This window comes from Siniperca chuatsi, linkage group LG13 (assembly GCF_020085105.1).
Source record: "Siniperca chuatsi isolate FFG_IHB_CAS linkage group LG13, ASM2008510v1, whole genome shotgun sequence".
Taxonomy (NCBI): Eukaryota; Metazoa; Chordata; class Actinopteri; order Centrarchiformes; family Sinipercidae; genus Siniperca; species Siniperca chuatsi.
This window is the reverse complement of record NC_058054.1, coordinates 16627925-16642173: the sequence shown is the minus strand read 5'-3', so window position 1 is coordinate 16642173 and position 14249 is coordinate 16627925. Positions and strand designations below refer to the sequence as shown.

At 41.0% G+C, this 14249-nt stretch overlaps 3 protein-coding genes across 5 annotated transcripts; 1 reads left to right on the top strand and 2 right to left on the bottom strand.

The window, feature by feature from the left end:
* Positions 1-203: 203 nt before the first annotated feature.
* Positions 204-3439, bottom strand: LOC122886455 (probable G-protein coupled receptor 148). Its single transcript, XM_044218675.1, has 2 exons — positions 2881-3439; positions 204-2114 (listed from the first exon to the last, which is right to left on the bottom strand). Exons 1-2 carry the CDS (start codon positions 2917-2919, stop codon positions 1080-1082), a joined length of 1074 nt encoding a protein of 357 aa, XP_044074610.1. The 5' UTR covers positions 2920-3439; the 3' UTR covers positions 204-1079.
* A 152-nt stretch (positions 3440-3591) lies between these two features.
* Positions 3592-13832, bottom strand: mterf4 (mitochondrial transcription termination factor 4). Its single transcript, XM_044218676.1, has 4 exons — positions 13672-13832; positions 12910-13348; positions 12575-12759; positions 3592-4099 (listed from the first exon to the last, which is right to left on the bottom strand). Exons 1-4 carry the CDS (start codon positions 13696-13698, stop codon positions 3686-3688), a joined length of 1065 nt encoding a protein of 354 aa, XP_044074611.1. The 5' UTR covers positions 13699-13832; the 3' UTR covers positions 3592-3685.
* LOC122886453 (mucin-2-like) lies at positions 7900-10339 on the top strand. Of its 3 annotated transcripts, none has more exons than XM_044218674.1 (5): positions 7900-8231; positions 8487-8627; positions 8727-8845; positions 9283-9489; positions 9706-10339. In XM_044218674.1, exons 1-5 carry the CDS (start codon positions 7949-7951, stop codon positions 10108-10110), a joined length of 1155 nt encoding a protein of 384 aa, XP_044074609.1. In that variant the 5' UTR covers positions 7900-7948; the 3' UTR covers positions 10111-10339. The 3 variants fall into 3 exon arrangements, with proteins under 3 accessions (XP_044074609.1, XP_044074608.1, XP_044074607.1); XM_044218673.1 differs by having other exon boundaries at positions 9283-9527; positions 9723-10339; XM_044218672.1 differs by having other exon boundaries at positions 9283-9615.
* Positions 13833-14249: the final 417 nt, after the last annotated feature.

Genomic DNA, 14249 nt, shown 5'->3' with positions numbered 1-14249 from the left:
AGGAGCTCTTTTCTCTCCTCTAGCACCTTAAATTGCCAACTCACTTAGCTACTTGTTAATGAACTTCCTGGACATCCAGTCTTAGACAAACACGGCTTTGAAGGCAAATGGAGTTAAGTGCTTTGTTACTATGGTCATAAAACTGAGGCCGAGTGTCAGGTTCTACATGGCTTTTACATTACATAATGATGATAAAATACATATTTGGGTTGTACAATTTATTTTTTAAAAAATGTATGGGATTAAAGATGCCTCAACACTGAGACATTAACTTGAAAAACAGGGGAGTTCATTCTCATATGGATACACACAGCAGTAAAAGAGCTTTTTTGGCCTAGTCAGTTAGAAAAGTCACATTCGCAAGCATCTACAAAACATGCTTAGCACCAACTAAGACAATGAAGTGCTTTAAACACACAAAACACACACAAGAGCAAAGAATACAGTTGGCAGGGATGTTGAATTACCAGTTTACATTTAACTGTGTTATATAACCATATATAACGTATTATTTCGAACAAGAATTATGAAGAAGGGGTGTCTGAGGCGAAGCAAGCACCATATGATGTAAAACATGGACAGGGCAGCAACCAGGGCAGTAGCAACCATTGAGAACACAGACGACATTGTCCTCAGTATTGTTTCTGGGAATTTGGGGGTTTTAACGAGCTGAGGAGGAGTTTATGTTCTATATTTACACACAAATTACACATGGTGTTTTAGAGTCACTATTCTTAAATGTAACTGCTGAAGGCCAAAAAACTAAGATAAAATAAAGGCATTTTCGTGTTTCTCTCGTTCTTGGCGTTGTGGAGAGTGTTTTGATACAGCATTTAGAAAATATACACAAACGAACAATACATTTTAAATTCATATAGAAAATGTGGAAAAAAAACAGACCCTTTTTGGTGGCTAGTCAAAAATTCTTAAGTGGGGCTATTAGGAATCATGTCCTCAGTATTTCTGAAAATCCTGGCTACTGCCCTTGCCCAACTGAGAAAATGTAAAATATGTATATCACAAGTTATTCCATTGAAGAAATTGAATAAGTATGAATAATGGACAGTTCATAAGTGTCTTTATGAAACTGTGATATGGCTGAGTCTCCTGTGCTGGTGCAGCAGCTGCATTAGAGTATCAGAGATCTCCCTGTACCTCAGCCCATACAAGTATGGAGCAAACGCCCTGGGCAGCAACATGAAAACACACATATTGACTGTGCTGATCCACACACGAACATCTTGACTTATGTCTTCCCTCTGGAACAGGAAGAGCTCCAGGGTGACAACAAAACCGGGGGCAAAGTAGAGCAGGAGCAGAACCCCGTGAGCCAGCAATGTGACCCGGGCCCTGGAGAAGCGGCTCTGCCAGATGCCCTGGGTCCTTGTCACCATGTAGAGCCGAATGTAGCAGTAAAAAATGAGTATAGCACAGATGAGTGCGGCTACAAAGAAGTAGATGTGGATCCCCATGATGTTCTGGACCTGAATGAAGCCGAGAGAGACGAGGACCAGACACATGGCCACCTTTTCATGGGGGTTTACCCTCTCCACCTCCATCACGATCACCAGGGTGAAAGGGTACATGGCTGCCAGCACCCACACCCCCACCAGTATGCGGTGGGTGCGAGCAGGTGGAAGAATGTCATGGTAATGGAGAGGCCAGCGAACCGCAGCATAGGTGTCGACGACCATGAGGGTGACAGTGAGGATGGCACAGCAGTAGGCGGTGACAGTGACGACTGTGACCAACTCACAAACCAGCCAAGGTATTTGAGCTCTCACAGAGTTACAGATCACTGTGGCCAGGTTGAGGACGAGGAAGAGCATGTCTGCCATCAGGGTGTTGGCCACCAGCAGGTAACGTGTCTCCTGACGCAAGGCGCGGGACAGATAAATGCATGTCAGGAGAACAGGGTTGGCTAGCAAGGTGGCCAGAGTGACGAGTGTGGAAGGGATGAAGAAATATTCTAGATGCCACCTCTGCAGAATCTCCATCCATTCCTGTGTGAGATTTGAAATAGGTACTGACGGCGTCATTTTGTCTTTCCAGTTATGGAGACGCAGATGCTCTGACTGATGTGTTTTATGGTGACTACTTCCTCCAGCAGCTTCCTGTGAATGAAAACATCATAAATTAATATCAACAATCAGAGTGGACTACTTTCAAAATACAAGCATGCAAATGCACACAACTATGCAGTCTAGTGTATGAGTAGACTATTTTACATAATTTTTTCATATAATTGCTAAAATGCATTGTGATCTAGTTAACAGCTATGAGCAAACATGGGTCTCCACGTGAAGGAGTGTAAAAAAAAAAGCAGTAATTCTGAATTATGAACTATGGTCTTAAAAACAATCTCTAAGTGTTCACATATCCATCATCTTGATGTATTGCAGGCGGGGCAAACCTGTAATATATACATTTTTCATGCACTGCTTTGGCTGACTCAGTCTTGATCAAAATTCCATTTATATAACTTTTGTAATGCTCCTCTTACAATAATTTATAGTCCAGAATAAGTTAGTTCAGTCCAGATCATTATTAAAATGAGAAGCCAGCCCTTTGCCAAAATTCAAATATGAACAGCATATAGTAATGGACTGTGACCCTTCTGTGTTATGTTGCTAACGAAAAACAAATGCAAATGAAGAAGTTACATTAAAAAAAAAAACAGACTGACTTCAGTTGCAGTTTGAAACAATCTTCTGTGAATGTTAATATACATAAGTATGCCTACACTTTCGGGTGGGGGTTCAGTATTTAATAAATAAGTGTTTAGGGGAATAATACAAACATAATTATGCTGCCATTGAGCTAAAGACTCAGACTTTGTGCTGACATACTTATTGATTGACCAAAGGTAAGTTTTCTTACCTGATGTCCAGAATAGAAAAACGTCTCTGTGTTGCACATCCATTAGGCGTAACGCTTCTATAAATCAATGTGTGTTTTGTAGGACTCGTCTCACCCGCTGGCCTTATCTGATGTACTCTTTGTTGACTCGTACAGATAATATAGGGGAAGAGAAAGCTACAGCCACTTGGCCGCCACATGGTAACAGGGTGGAGCTTTTATCCTCTTAACTGCTCCACATACTGTTGCTTTTTCAATGTTTTCTACCCAAGATGTTTTACGTTTGATTTGGTTCTCAGAGCTCATTTGAAAACCGTCTAGATTAAATTGATTGGATTCACATTTCCCTGTTAATTTCACTGCACCAAGCATCAAGGCAGCTAAACCTCTGAAATGGCTTTAACTTATGGGGTCACTTAAGGAAAGTCAAAAACTTTTCTGACAGTGGAAAGAATGTATGGGAGAAAATGTTCATAATGTTAATAATAATAATAACTCATCCATATAGAGTCCTCATCTATCAGCCTAACCTCACACTGACGTCATTGCATCTTACGTCCTAATGCGGCCACTTACATAAACACAGAAATCCACTTCAAACCAGAGGGCTCACTCAGTCCAATCTGTTGCTATCACCGGTACATTCAAAAGAGAACAACCTAGGTAACAAGAACCACATTGTTTCCATGTGTGTTTTAGATAAGAATTTTCTATAGCACTTAATGACGAACCTGAGTTCAACAAACATTTTATTGGTTCATTTGTCCCCATCAGACATGTAATTTCCTCTTTAAACTATTTTAAGTTCGCAGTCCCTCCCCCACTGTCATTTCTTTCTCCTCTTCCTGTATCCACTTTTTCCTCCAGTCTTCTCATCCTCATCATCTTCTTCCTCCTCCTCCTCCTCCTCCTCCTCCTCATCATCATCATCACTGTCAGCTTCAATGCTGCCCTGCTGCTGCTCCTGTTCCTGCCATTCTCTTGCCATCAGTCTCTTAAATACATCATATTCCTCTGCTGATGCCAAGGCAACATGTGTGAGGAAGGTGTCCTGGTCAATGTTAAGGATGCTGTCCAGTTTGGGGTTGATGATGATCGTCTGTCCTTTCTTGTCTGGGGTTTGATACAGGCCCCTGCGCTCCAGAAAAGAGTGTCGATGGCGCACTTCGTCCAGAGTGAAACGGAACAACCTGGACTTCACCATCTCTGCCTGTTTGACACCCATTCGGAAGTAGACATACTGTGGAGAGATGGTTTAATACATGCTGTTACAAACAATTATCAGTTTGCAATAACAAAAATCACCAAAAGATAACCTCAAATAATGACTTATAATACTAGCTGTTATACAAATTGAATGTACTTACAGCAAGAGAGTAACAAGTAACTCTTATTAGTTAAATTATATAGCTATACGGCACATATCAAGCCTATTAATCAACCCTAAACCTAAGCTAAATTATAACACATTCGAAAGCCTTGTTCTTAGTCTTTCACACCCAACCTGGAAAACACAACAGCCAATTCTATTTGTTATAGTGTACCGCGCTCCTGGTCCTTATTCTGAATTTTTATCTGAATTCTCAGTTTTTCTCAGTTTCTCAGATAAAGTAATTATTGTAGATGATTTCAATATTCATGTGGACGTTGAAAATTATAGCCTTAGTACTGCATTTATCTCATTATTAGATTTGATTGGCTTTTGTCAGAGTGTACATGAAGCCACTCACTGTTTTAACCACACCCTCAATCTTGTTCTGGTATATGGCATTGAAATTGAACATTTAATAGTCTTTCCACAAAATCCTTCTTTATCGGACCATTATTTAATAACTTTTGAACTGCTATTACTGGACTACACGCCATTAGGCAAAAACTCCTACTCTAAATGTCTATCTGATATTGCTGTGGCTAGATTCAAGGAAGCGATCCAATCTGCATTTAATTCAATTTATATTTCAATACAACAGAGGACTCCTATGCTAATTTCAGCCCCTCCCAAATTGACCATCTAGTTGATAGAGCTGCAGGCTCACTGCGAATGACACTCGATTCTATCGCTCCTCTAAAAAAGAAGATAATAAAACAAAGAAGGACAGCTCCGTGGTATAACCCCCCAAACCCGTAAATTAAAACAAACATCACGAAAACCTTAAAGGAAATGGTGTTCCAACAACTGGGAAGAATCTCGTTTAGTCTGGCAAGATAGTCTTAAAACATATAAGAAAGCCCTCCGTAATGCCAGAGCAGCTTACAGCATTGTTAATAGAGGAAAATAAAAACAATCCCAGGTTTCTTTTCAGCACTGTAGCCAGGCTGACATTGAGCCATGTATTCCTATAGCCCTCAGTAGTAATGACTTCATGAACTTCTTTAATGATACAATTTTAACTATTAGAGAAAAAAATTCATCAAGTCCTGCTTCATCCGGTACTGATTTATCTTCAAACACAGGAACCTTGGACACAGCTGTAGAGCCTAATGTGTGTTTTGGCTGCTTTGCTCCTGTCAACCTTCTTCAGCTGACTTCAACGATTAATTCATCTAAGCCATCAACCTGTGTCTTAGACCCCATTCCAACTAGGCTGCTTAAAGACGTTTTACCTTAGTTTTACTTAGTTAGCATCTCTTTACTGGATATGATCAATCTGTCTTTATTAACAAGCTGTGTACCACAGTCCTTTAAAGTAGCTGTAATTAAACCTCTTCTTAAAAAGCCCACTCTTGATCCAGGGGTTTTAGCCAACTATAGACCTATATCTAACCTTCCCTTTCTCTCTAAGATCCTTGAGAAAGCAGTCGCCAATCAGTTGTGTGACTTTCTAAATAACAATAGTTCATTTGAGAATTTTCAGTCAGGATTTAGAGGGCATCATAGCACAGAGACAGCACTGGTGAAAATTACAAATGACCTTTGATTTGCATCAGACAATGGACTTGTCTCTATACTTGTCTTGTTAGATCTTAGTGCTGCATTCGACACCATTGACCATCACATCCTGTTACAGAGACTGGAACATTCAATCGGCATTAACGGAACCGCACTAAGCTGGTTTAAAGCCTATCTATCAGATCGATCTCAGTTTGTACACGTAAGTTAGTCCCAGAGTTCCACAAGGTTCTGTGCTTGGACTGATTCTATTCACCTTATATACGCTTCCTTTAGGCAATATTATTAGGAAACGCGCTATAAACTTTCATTGTTATGCGGATGATATCCAGTTATATCTATCGATCAAGCCAGATGAAACTAACCAGTTAGATAAACTTCAAGCATGCCTTAAGGACATAAAAACCTGGATGACCTGTAATCTTCTGATGTTAAACTCTCACAAAACTGAAGTTATTGTACTTGGCCCCAAACACCTCCGAGACACATTATCTAAAGATATAGTTACTCTAGATGGCATTGCCCTGGCCTCCAGCACCACCGTAAGGAACCTCTGAGTTATCTTTGATCAGGATTTATCCTTTAACTCCCACGTGAAACAAACTTCAAGGACAGCCTTCTTTCCCCTACGTAGCATTGCAAAAATCTGCAATGCACATCCTGTCTCAAAATGGTGCCGAAAAGCTACTCCATGCATTCGTTACTTCTAGGCTGGACTATTGCAATTCCTTATTATCAGGCTGCCCGAATAAGTCCCTTAAGACTCTCCAGTTGATCCAGAATGCTGCGGCACGTGTACTGACAAGAACTAGGAAAAGAGATCATATTTCTCCAATATTAGCTCCTCTACACTGGCTCCCTATAAAATCCAGAATAGAATTTAAAATCCTTCTCCTCACCTACAAAGCTCTTAATGGTCGGGCACCATCGTATCTTAAAGAGCTCATAGTACCTTATTACCCCACTAGAACACAGTTGTTGTTATTGGCCTTGTTACTATTCTTGTCATTATTATTCCTAGGGGTATCAATCCTATTATTATGACTTTATTAATATTAATATTACCACTACCATTACATTATTACTGCTTTAAAATTCTAGGAGGAATTTGCATTGTGCTTCCCTCTCCCCACCCCCCTTCTCTCTCTCTCTCTCTCTCTCTCTCTCTCTCTCTCAACCTCAACGCAGCGCAGCAGCGCGGATGGCCGCCCACCATTGAGTCTGGTTCTGCCCGAGGTTTCTGCCTCTTAAATGAGGTTTTTCCTTGCCACTGTCGCCAAGTGCTTGCTCACGGTGGGATTTGTTGGGTCTCTGTAAATAATATTATAAAGAGTACCGTCTAGACCTGCTCTATAGGAAAAGTGCAATGAGATAACTTCTGTTATAAATTGGTGCTATGTAAATAAAATTGAATTGAATTAATATTCTTTTTTTCAAAATGATTTTTATATTTGCTGGTTACACAGGATCATTACAGTTTCATCTACTGTATTATTAGTAATCATTAAGGAAAAAGCTCATAATATAAAGATTATGGATTTGTGTGTAGTGTGTTACAAAAAACTGAAATGTAAGTGGAATTATTGTTACTCCTATTAAATGTTTCACCATCAACAGTTATTTCAGCTATGGCCATACAAAAACTGCTGTCTCGTGTTAGGTCTGTATCATTCTTGTGTCTGCCTATTCACTACCTGGGATGGCTATGAAACTAAAGGGCAACAATGGCAGGCACTGAAGAAACAATGTTGTGCTGCACACATTCCTGCAACACTACACATAAAATAGAGGAGGAATACAGTAAAAAGATACAAATAAATCCAACAAACTCCCTCAAACATTTCACTAAACACATTGGACAAGGGACTTCACTCCAAATTTCAAAAGTCAGATCTAAACAACACACACGTAAATATTAATTTAACCCGACTGCAAACGCAACTACAAAACAAATGACATCTCCTATTTCATGTCATATGAGCTGAGTTTATTCACCCGAGACAACAAATTAGACATCAAATCCTTCTAACGAGCTCACCTGTTGCCAGCTAAATGAACACAGGTGCAAGCTGTAGCTGAAGTTGCATCTGACTGGTTGATTACCTGGTGCCAATATGTGCCCAGTATTAAAAGCTGTGATTCACTTATTCTGCTTCATAGTAAAGTGCTCTCCGTCTGTTCTGGGCGGTCATCTTCAGTATGGCAGGTGAAAATGGAAGGGGACACCGGTCACGTCAAAATGTGGCAGTCCTATTGGTCCTGTGCGCTTTGGCCCCGAGTTTAACTTGCTTTAGCTTGCGAGGGCTGAGCAAAAGAGTTAAGCAGGGCAAGGTAGTTGATGAGGCTACAGTGACGGACATAAGGACAGGAAGCATTCTCTTCAATGGAAAAGAGCTTAATTCCCGGTCAGGGTCCGCCTCTGCAGCTACCACAGGAAAGGATGAATTGCTGCATGTTGAGTCGGATCAATCAGATGGCACAGGTAAGTAGGTATCTACTGATTTGATATACTACATGCAAAAACAGCATGCTACTCAAAAACCAAGAGATATGGCCAGTGGTAACTTTCTTTAATATCTGAACTTTTACTCCTAAAGGGGCGTTAGGGCAGACACTGAATTGCAGGGGTTCAGTTAAATTTCTATTTAACTAAATATAAAAAATATTATGAGTCATGTTATATTAAACTAATTACAATGCGCTGTAATTAGTACTTATTTTTAATGTTCCCTGTCAGGTTGGTCAAGTGGACGAAGGCAAGATATGGATTCTAGGGAAGCATCATGGAGGCGCATGGCATCTTCTCTGCAGTGTGGTGGGGACCATTTGAAATTCAGAGCAGTGGGACCGGGAGCTTCACAATTTGTAGTGGAACAAGGTACTTTTAAATAAAGTTGGCTCACTATACTATACTCAACGAATGTAGGTATTCCCACCAAGGATTGCAGTCACATGAATTGATTTGCCCCCCCCACAGGAAATGCACCTCCAATGCCTCTGTCCCAGGTCCCTTCCACCTGTGGCTACAACATACAGAGAAACTCCCTTGCACTTGTTATGTTGGTTCCCTATGATGGCTGCAACATGGTTCAAGAGGTACAGTTTACTGAAGTGCAAGATGCTGCTGCTCCATAATAGTGGGAAGAGTTGACAATTGGTGGATAATCCTGGCAAATAAAAAAATTCCTGTGGTGAAACAAAGAGCTAAAACTTGTAGAAATCAGCAGGTAACTTGATAACTGACTTAATGATTAAGTTAATCAAGCAAATGTTAAATACCCTATTAGAGGTTCCAGTTTCTCAAATATGAGGATTTTCTACTTAATTTATAGTATACTATATAAATTGGGTTTTTGGATTGGACAAAAAACAGGCATTTAGATATGTTTAATGGAAATTAGTACTTCACAATATTCTGATATTCAGGCAAATCTGTAGATTAAAAAAATTTAGTTGCTATCTCAGTGCAACCTTTAGTTTGTAACTCCTTGTTCTGAATTTCAATCTTTATATATATCTTTTTTTCTCCCAAGGGTGGAAGTTATGTGCTCCCAATGCGTTGGCAGGGAGTTCCAGTGTTACTCAGGTGTCCCAAAACCACAACTGCTGCGCCAACCACAACTACTGTGCCAGTCAGAACTACTGCGCCAACAACAAAGACCCCTGAAATGCCTCACTTTCCGCAATACCCCTTTTTCCCCCCTTTTTATCCTTACTTTACTCCCCCTGCTCCAACCACGACTGCTGCTGCTCCAACCACGACTGCTGCTGCTCCAACCACAAAGACACCTGAAATGCCTCACTTTCCGCAATACCCCTTTTTCCCCCCTTATTATCCTTACTTTACTCCCCCTGCTCCAACCACGACTGCTGCTGCTCCAACCACGACTGCTGCTGCTCCAACCACAAAGACACCTGCTGCCTCACTTTCCATACGACTGCTGCTGCTCCAACCAACTGCTGCTGCTCCAACCACGACTGCTGCTGCTCCAACCACGACTGCTGCTGCTCCAACCACGACTGCTGCTGCATCAACCACAAAGACACCTGAAATGCCTCACTTTCCGCAATACCCCCTTTTCCCCCCTTTTTATCCTTACTTTACTCCCCCTCCTGCAACCACAGCTGCTACTGCTGCATCAACCACAAAGACACCTAAAATGCCTCACTTTCCGCAATACCCCCTTTTCCCCCCTTTTTATCCTTACTTTCCTCCCCCTCCGCCAACCACAACTGCTGCTGCGCCAACCACAACTGCTGCACCGACTACCACTGCAAAGCCAGCAGCCACAGCTCTTCCTCAGTTTCCTTTTCCTCTATACCCACCTTACTTCACTAAATTTCCTTGGCACTTCCGATAGCCTCTACCAGCAACTGCTGTTTCCACCACGTGCCTTTCTCTCATATCCTCTTTCCCTCACTAGTCCCAATATCCAACCCCCTAAGCCAGAAACGCCAACTACCTCAACTAAGTAAACAGACCTCCCACTGACTCAATCACTGCCGGACCATTACCCTTGACCTTCCATTTATGCCCCTCCCCCTTATTCTAGCCTGCTGAACCTGTTTGAATAAATGGTTTGAAAAACATAAGTGGCCCTGTCGGTTCTTTGTACTTTAAAACCTGCCAACTGCCCTGGAGAATTTCAACAATGTCCAAGTTGGCACTCTTGATTCCAGACTTATCAATAAGTGGTATTAGGGGTGTGTGGACATGGTGAACAGTCCATATGGAAAAAGGACTTGCCTCTTGACATAACAAGACGCTCTTCAGGTGTCAAATGAAATATTCACATTCAACATTTTCTGACTGAAATGCTCACGTTTTCCAACACTGCTTCATATGAAGCAAGTTGCTCGTGTCCTTTAGCATCTGAAACGCCTCAGGCGTAAGTCTTTCAATATGGACCACTTCTGGTAAGCCTGGAATCAAAGGTTTTACTTATGCTTTTAAAGTCAAAAGCATAAAATGATCATCTAAAAGGGGACAGAGGGAAAGTAGCTTTTCAGTCATGTGGAGAAGTAATTACACTTTCACATTTAGCTATGAAATGGATCATCTTTTGTCTTCTGAAAAGCTTCTAGTCTTGTCAGTGAGGCTGTTGGAGACTGTCCACATGGCAGCACTGTGGTGAGTCTCAAATGTAAAATTGACACATTTTGTTCTCTTCATTTTGGTTCAGTCACAGGATCCCAAAGGAGTCAGCATGACCAAATATTACACTTGGTCCTAAGTGTTCAAGCTGCATTAAGCTGACGGTGTGGTCTTTAAGTATGGTTACCTGTAGAAGTAGCTACTACGCATTCTTGAAACTACGGAGAATTTTAACAAGTGTCGTCCTAAATCCTTAAAGGAAAAGAGAACCTCAGCAGTACACAAACCAAGAAATGTAATATCCTAAAGGAAATTCAAACTAAATTATAACTCATTTGAAAGCTTTGTTTTTAGTCGTTCACACCCAACCTGGAAAACAACCTGGTTGTGGGCCACTTGCTGCCCCGTGTGCCTGCTCGACAACTACTACAGTTGTTATTGGCTCTGTTACTAATACTGTCATATTCCTATTATTAATTTATTAGTATTAATACTATTACAATTCTACTATTAAAGAAAAATTCTAGGTGGTATTTGCATTGTGCCCCCCCCCCACACACACACACCAACCCCCCCCTTCCCTAAAACCTCTCTTTCTCTCAACCCAACACAGCAGCAGTGGATGGCCGCCCACGATTGAGTCTGGTTCTGTCCAAGGTTTCTGCCTCTGAAAGGAAGTTTCTTCTTGCCACTGTCGCCAAGTGCTTGCTCATGGTGGGATTTATTGGGTCCTTGTAAATATTATAGAGAGTACAGTCTAGACCTGCTCTATAGGAAACGTGCAATGAGAATTTGTTATGAATTGGCGCAATATAAATAAAATTGAATTGAATATCAGATTATTAGTGATCACTTCCCATGTTAAAAGCAGCACCAAACCTGAAATGAACCAGGTAGAGACAGCCAAGTCATACACCACTTAATAACACAGTGACCCATTCACAATAACTGTTGCCCAAGGGATGTGAAGTTCAATTATGGCCACCAGAGGGAGTACTATATCAGAATCACTTTATTTAAAGTGATTCTGCTCAGCTCAAGTCTGCTCAAAAAAGTCACTATGCATTCTAAAAATGCTTGGTTGTGAGTGTGCTGTTGATGGATACTATTGTCCCAGAATGCAAGGAAATGGATGAGCTGCTCACAGCTGGATTTTTTAAAAATCAAATTGTGGATGCTGGTGGAAGAGCTGGAGGAACACGTCAGGAAAACTATTTCAAAAACAAAATCTTTGAAAAAAAAATTGCTGTCTGTTAAGTTTAAATGAGTCTTGTATCATTTCCTGTTAGTGCAAAACGATAAAATGTTGATTTCTCATATACTAAGTGGAAAATGAGTAAGTAGTACATACTGTATGCAGTTCGTGTCGTGTTTTAATTGGGACACAGCCTATGTAAACAGGAAGAAGTCGTCTTTTACAGCAACTGTGGCCTTTGATATGATGTTTGGTCAAGTTTTGCGGAAGTCAGTAACTCCGCAGTCTACAATGAGAACAGCACTTTACCATGGGAACTGTTGCCTGTCTCTAGATGGCAAGTTTTATTAAACTGTATAGAACTTCCATATATTTCAAGTAGGCCTGCAACTAATGATTATTTCTAATTCGATTTTGATTTATCAATTAATCATCCGTTCTATAAAATGTCTGAAAATAGAAAAATCATCATCACAATTTTCCAGAGCCCAAGGTTATGGCTCTCATTCCTTTCTTGTTTGGTTTACATGCTGACCTGAAACTTGTACTCCAGCTGACCCATGTTTTCCAGTACTATGGCCGGACTATCTCTGAGGATGTCTGTCACCTGCTGGACAGTAAACAGGCACTTCTCTCTGAGGAACACCACTGCATTTTTTATTGTCTTCACAGGCACAGTCAGGATCTGAGGGTAGTGGGCCACCACTCTCTGAAGACTGCCTAAAAAGGGATATAAGGAAAAACACTGGTTTGATCATCATACAGAGCAGCCCATTAATATTGCGGACTGTGAGCATGGATTACTTCCATCTAAAGTAATGCTTTAACAATGTTATGATAAACCATGGTGCACAAAGATCATGGCCTCACCTTCAACTAAACCTAGTTTCCGCAGGTTGCCTACGCGCTGCTGAAGCTGCGATTCCTTGACAGTGTAAAGTTCAGGACATTTCTCCAGCAGTTTCAGCACACTGGAAGGATTGAGGCCCAGGACAAACAGCACCGTGAGAGATGACAAAGCATGTTTGGCAGCACTTCCTCCTCTGACTTTGGACACGGCATCATATATCTGCTCTGCCTGGGTGTCTGTGAATCCCATATCAACTAAAGAGTGTAGGGACAGCTCTGTGACTGGCTTCCTGGATAGAGGACTGAGTTCATGGTTGTGTTGCATTGACTGCAGAGTACTCTGGCTGGTGGAGGAACGGAACAATCTACACCCGATGCATAGAGGCTGGAGGTGGCATCTCCCAAACTGAAGTGGACTGAATATAGAGGACGTGACATGTCTCACAGTCCACCGAAAAACCTGTGTAAAAAAAAACAAACAATGGATATAAAACACTGACAGCAGATATGTCCCTGTTTTAATTCCTGTTATTGAAATATGCTGAACAGTCAGCTGGTATAGCTGTAGAGCAATTATAGAACAGAAGTTAGCTAATAAACCAGCTGTGATATCATTAGCCTTAGTTAGCAAACATGAAGGTTATAGCGAAAGTTTGTGGACTGTCAGTCGTTTCTACATTTCTGAAGTATGTGGCTCATTAAACTAACGTTTTGCAACGTATTCATTTCGTGTTACGTTGAAGAAATATCTAAATTGTCATGTTTTGCAGCATTGTGATTCACCTGACGCGCAGCAACTCGGGTACCCATGCTTGTCCGTCGTACATATACTTCCGTCTGTCAGCTTCAACGCAGGGTGTAGAGGACAGAGGTTCCGCTATGTTCCACTTGCTTGACGAAAAGTGCATGCACTGGGAGGGCGCACATCATACATTTGAATGATTTCTGATAGATAAAACTGATGGGTTTATCAAAGAGGAGACGAGACGTTTTATTGTCGTTTAATACCAATGTGTTTTCAAACATAGGATTCCCACTGTGTATGTTCTAAAAAGCAGACCACTGTAGGCCTGACAGCTGTGTTGGTCCAGTTTTGTGATTTGTGAGCAAACTGACTAGAATGAACAAAGAACAGATTCAGATGGTATACTGATGTGAGGTGTAGTATTTGAGTGTTTTTTTTCAACAGATAATTCTATTCAAGATAATTCTGCTTCTTGTTGCTTTCTTTTAAACATAAACCCATATTGTTATGATGAGCTGAGGAAAAATCCTTATTCTACACCTGTAAATCAATTTCCTCATATGTATGTGAATATTCCTGCAATTCATATGGAGTATTTTAACTTAAGGTGATTTGC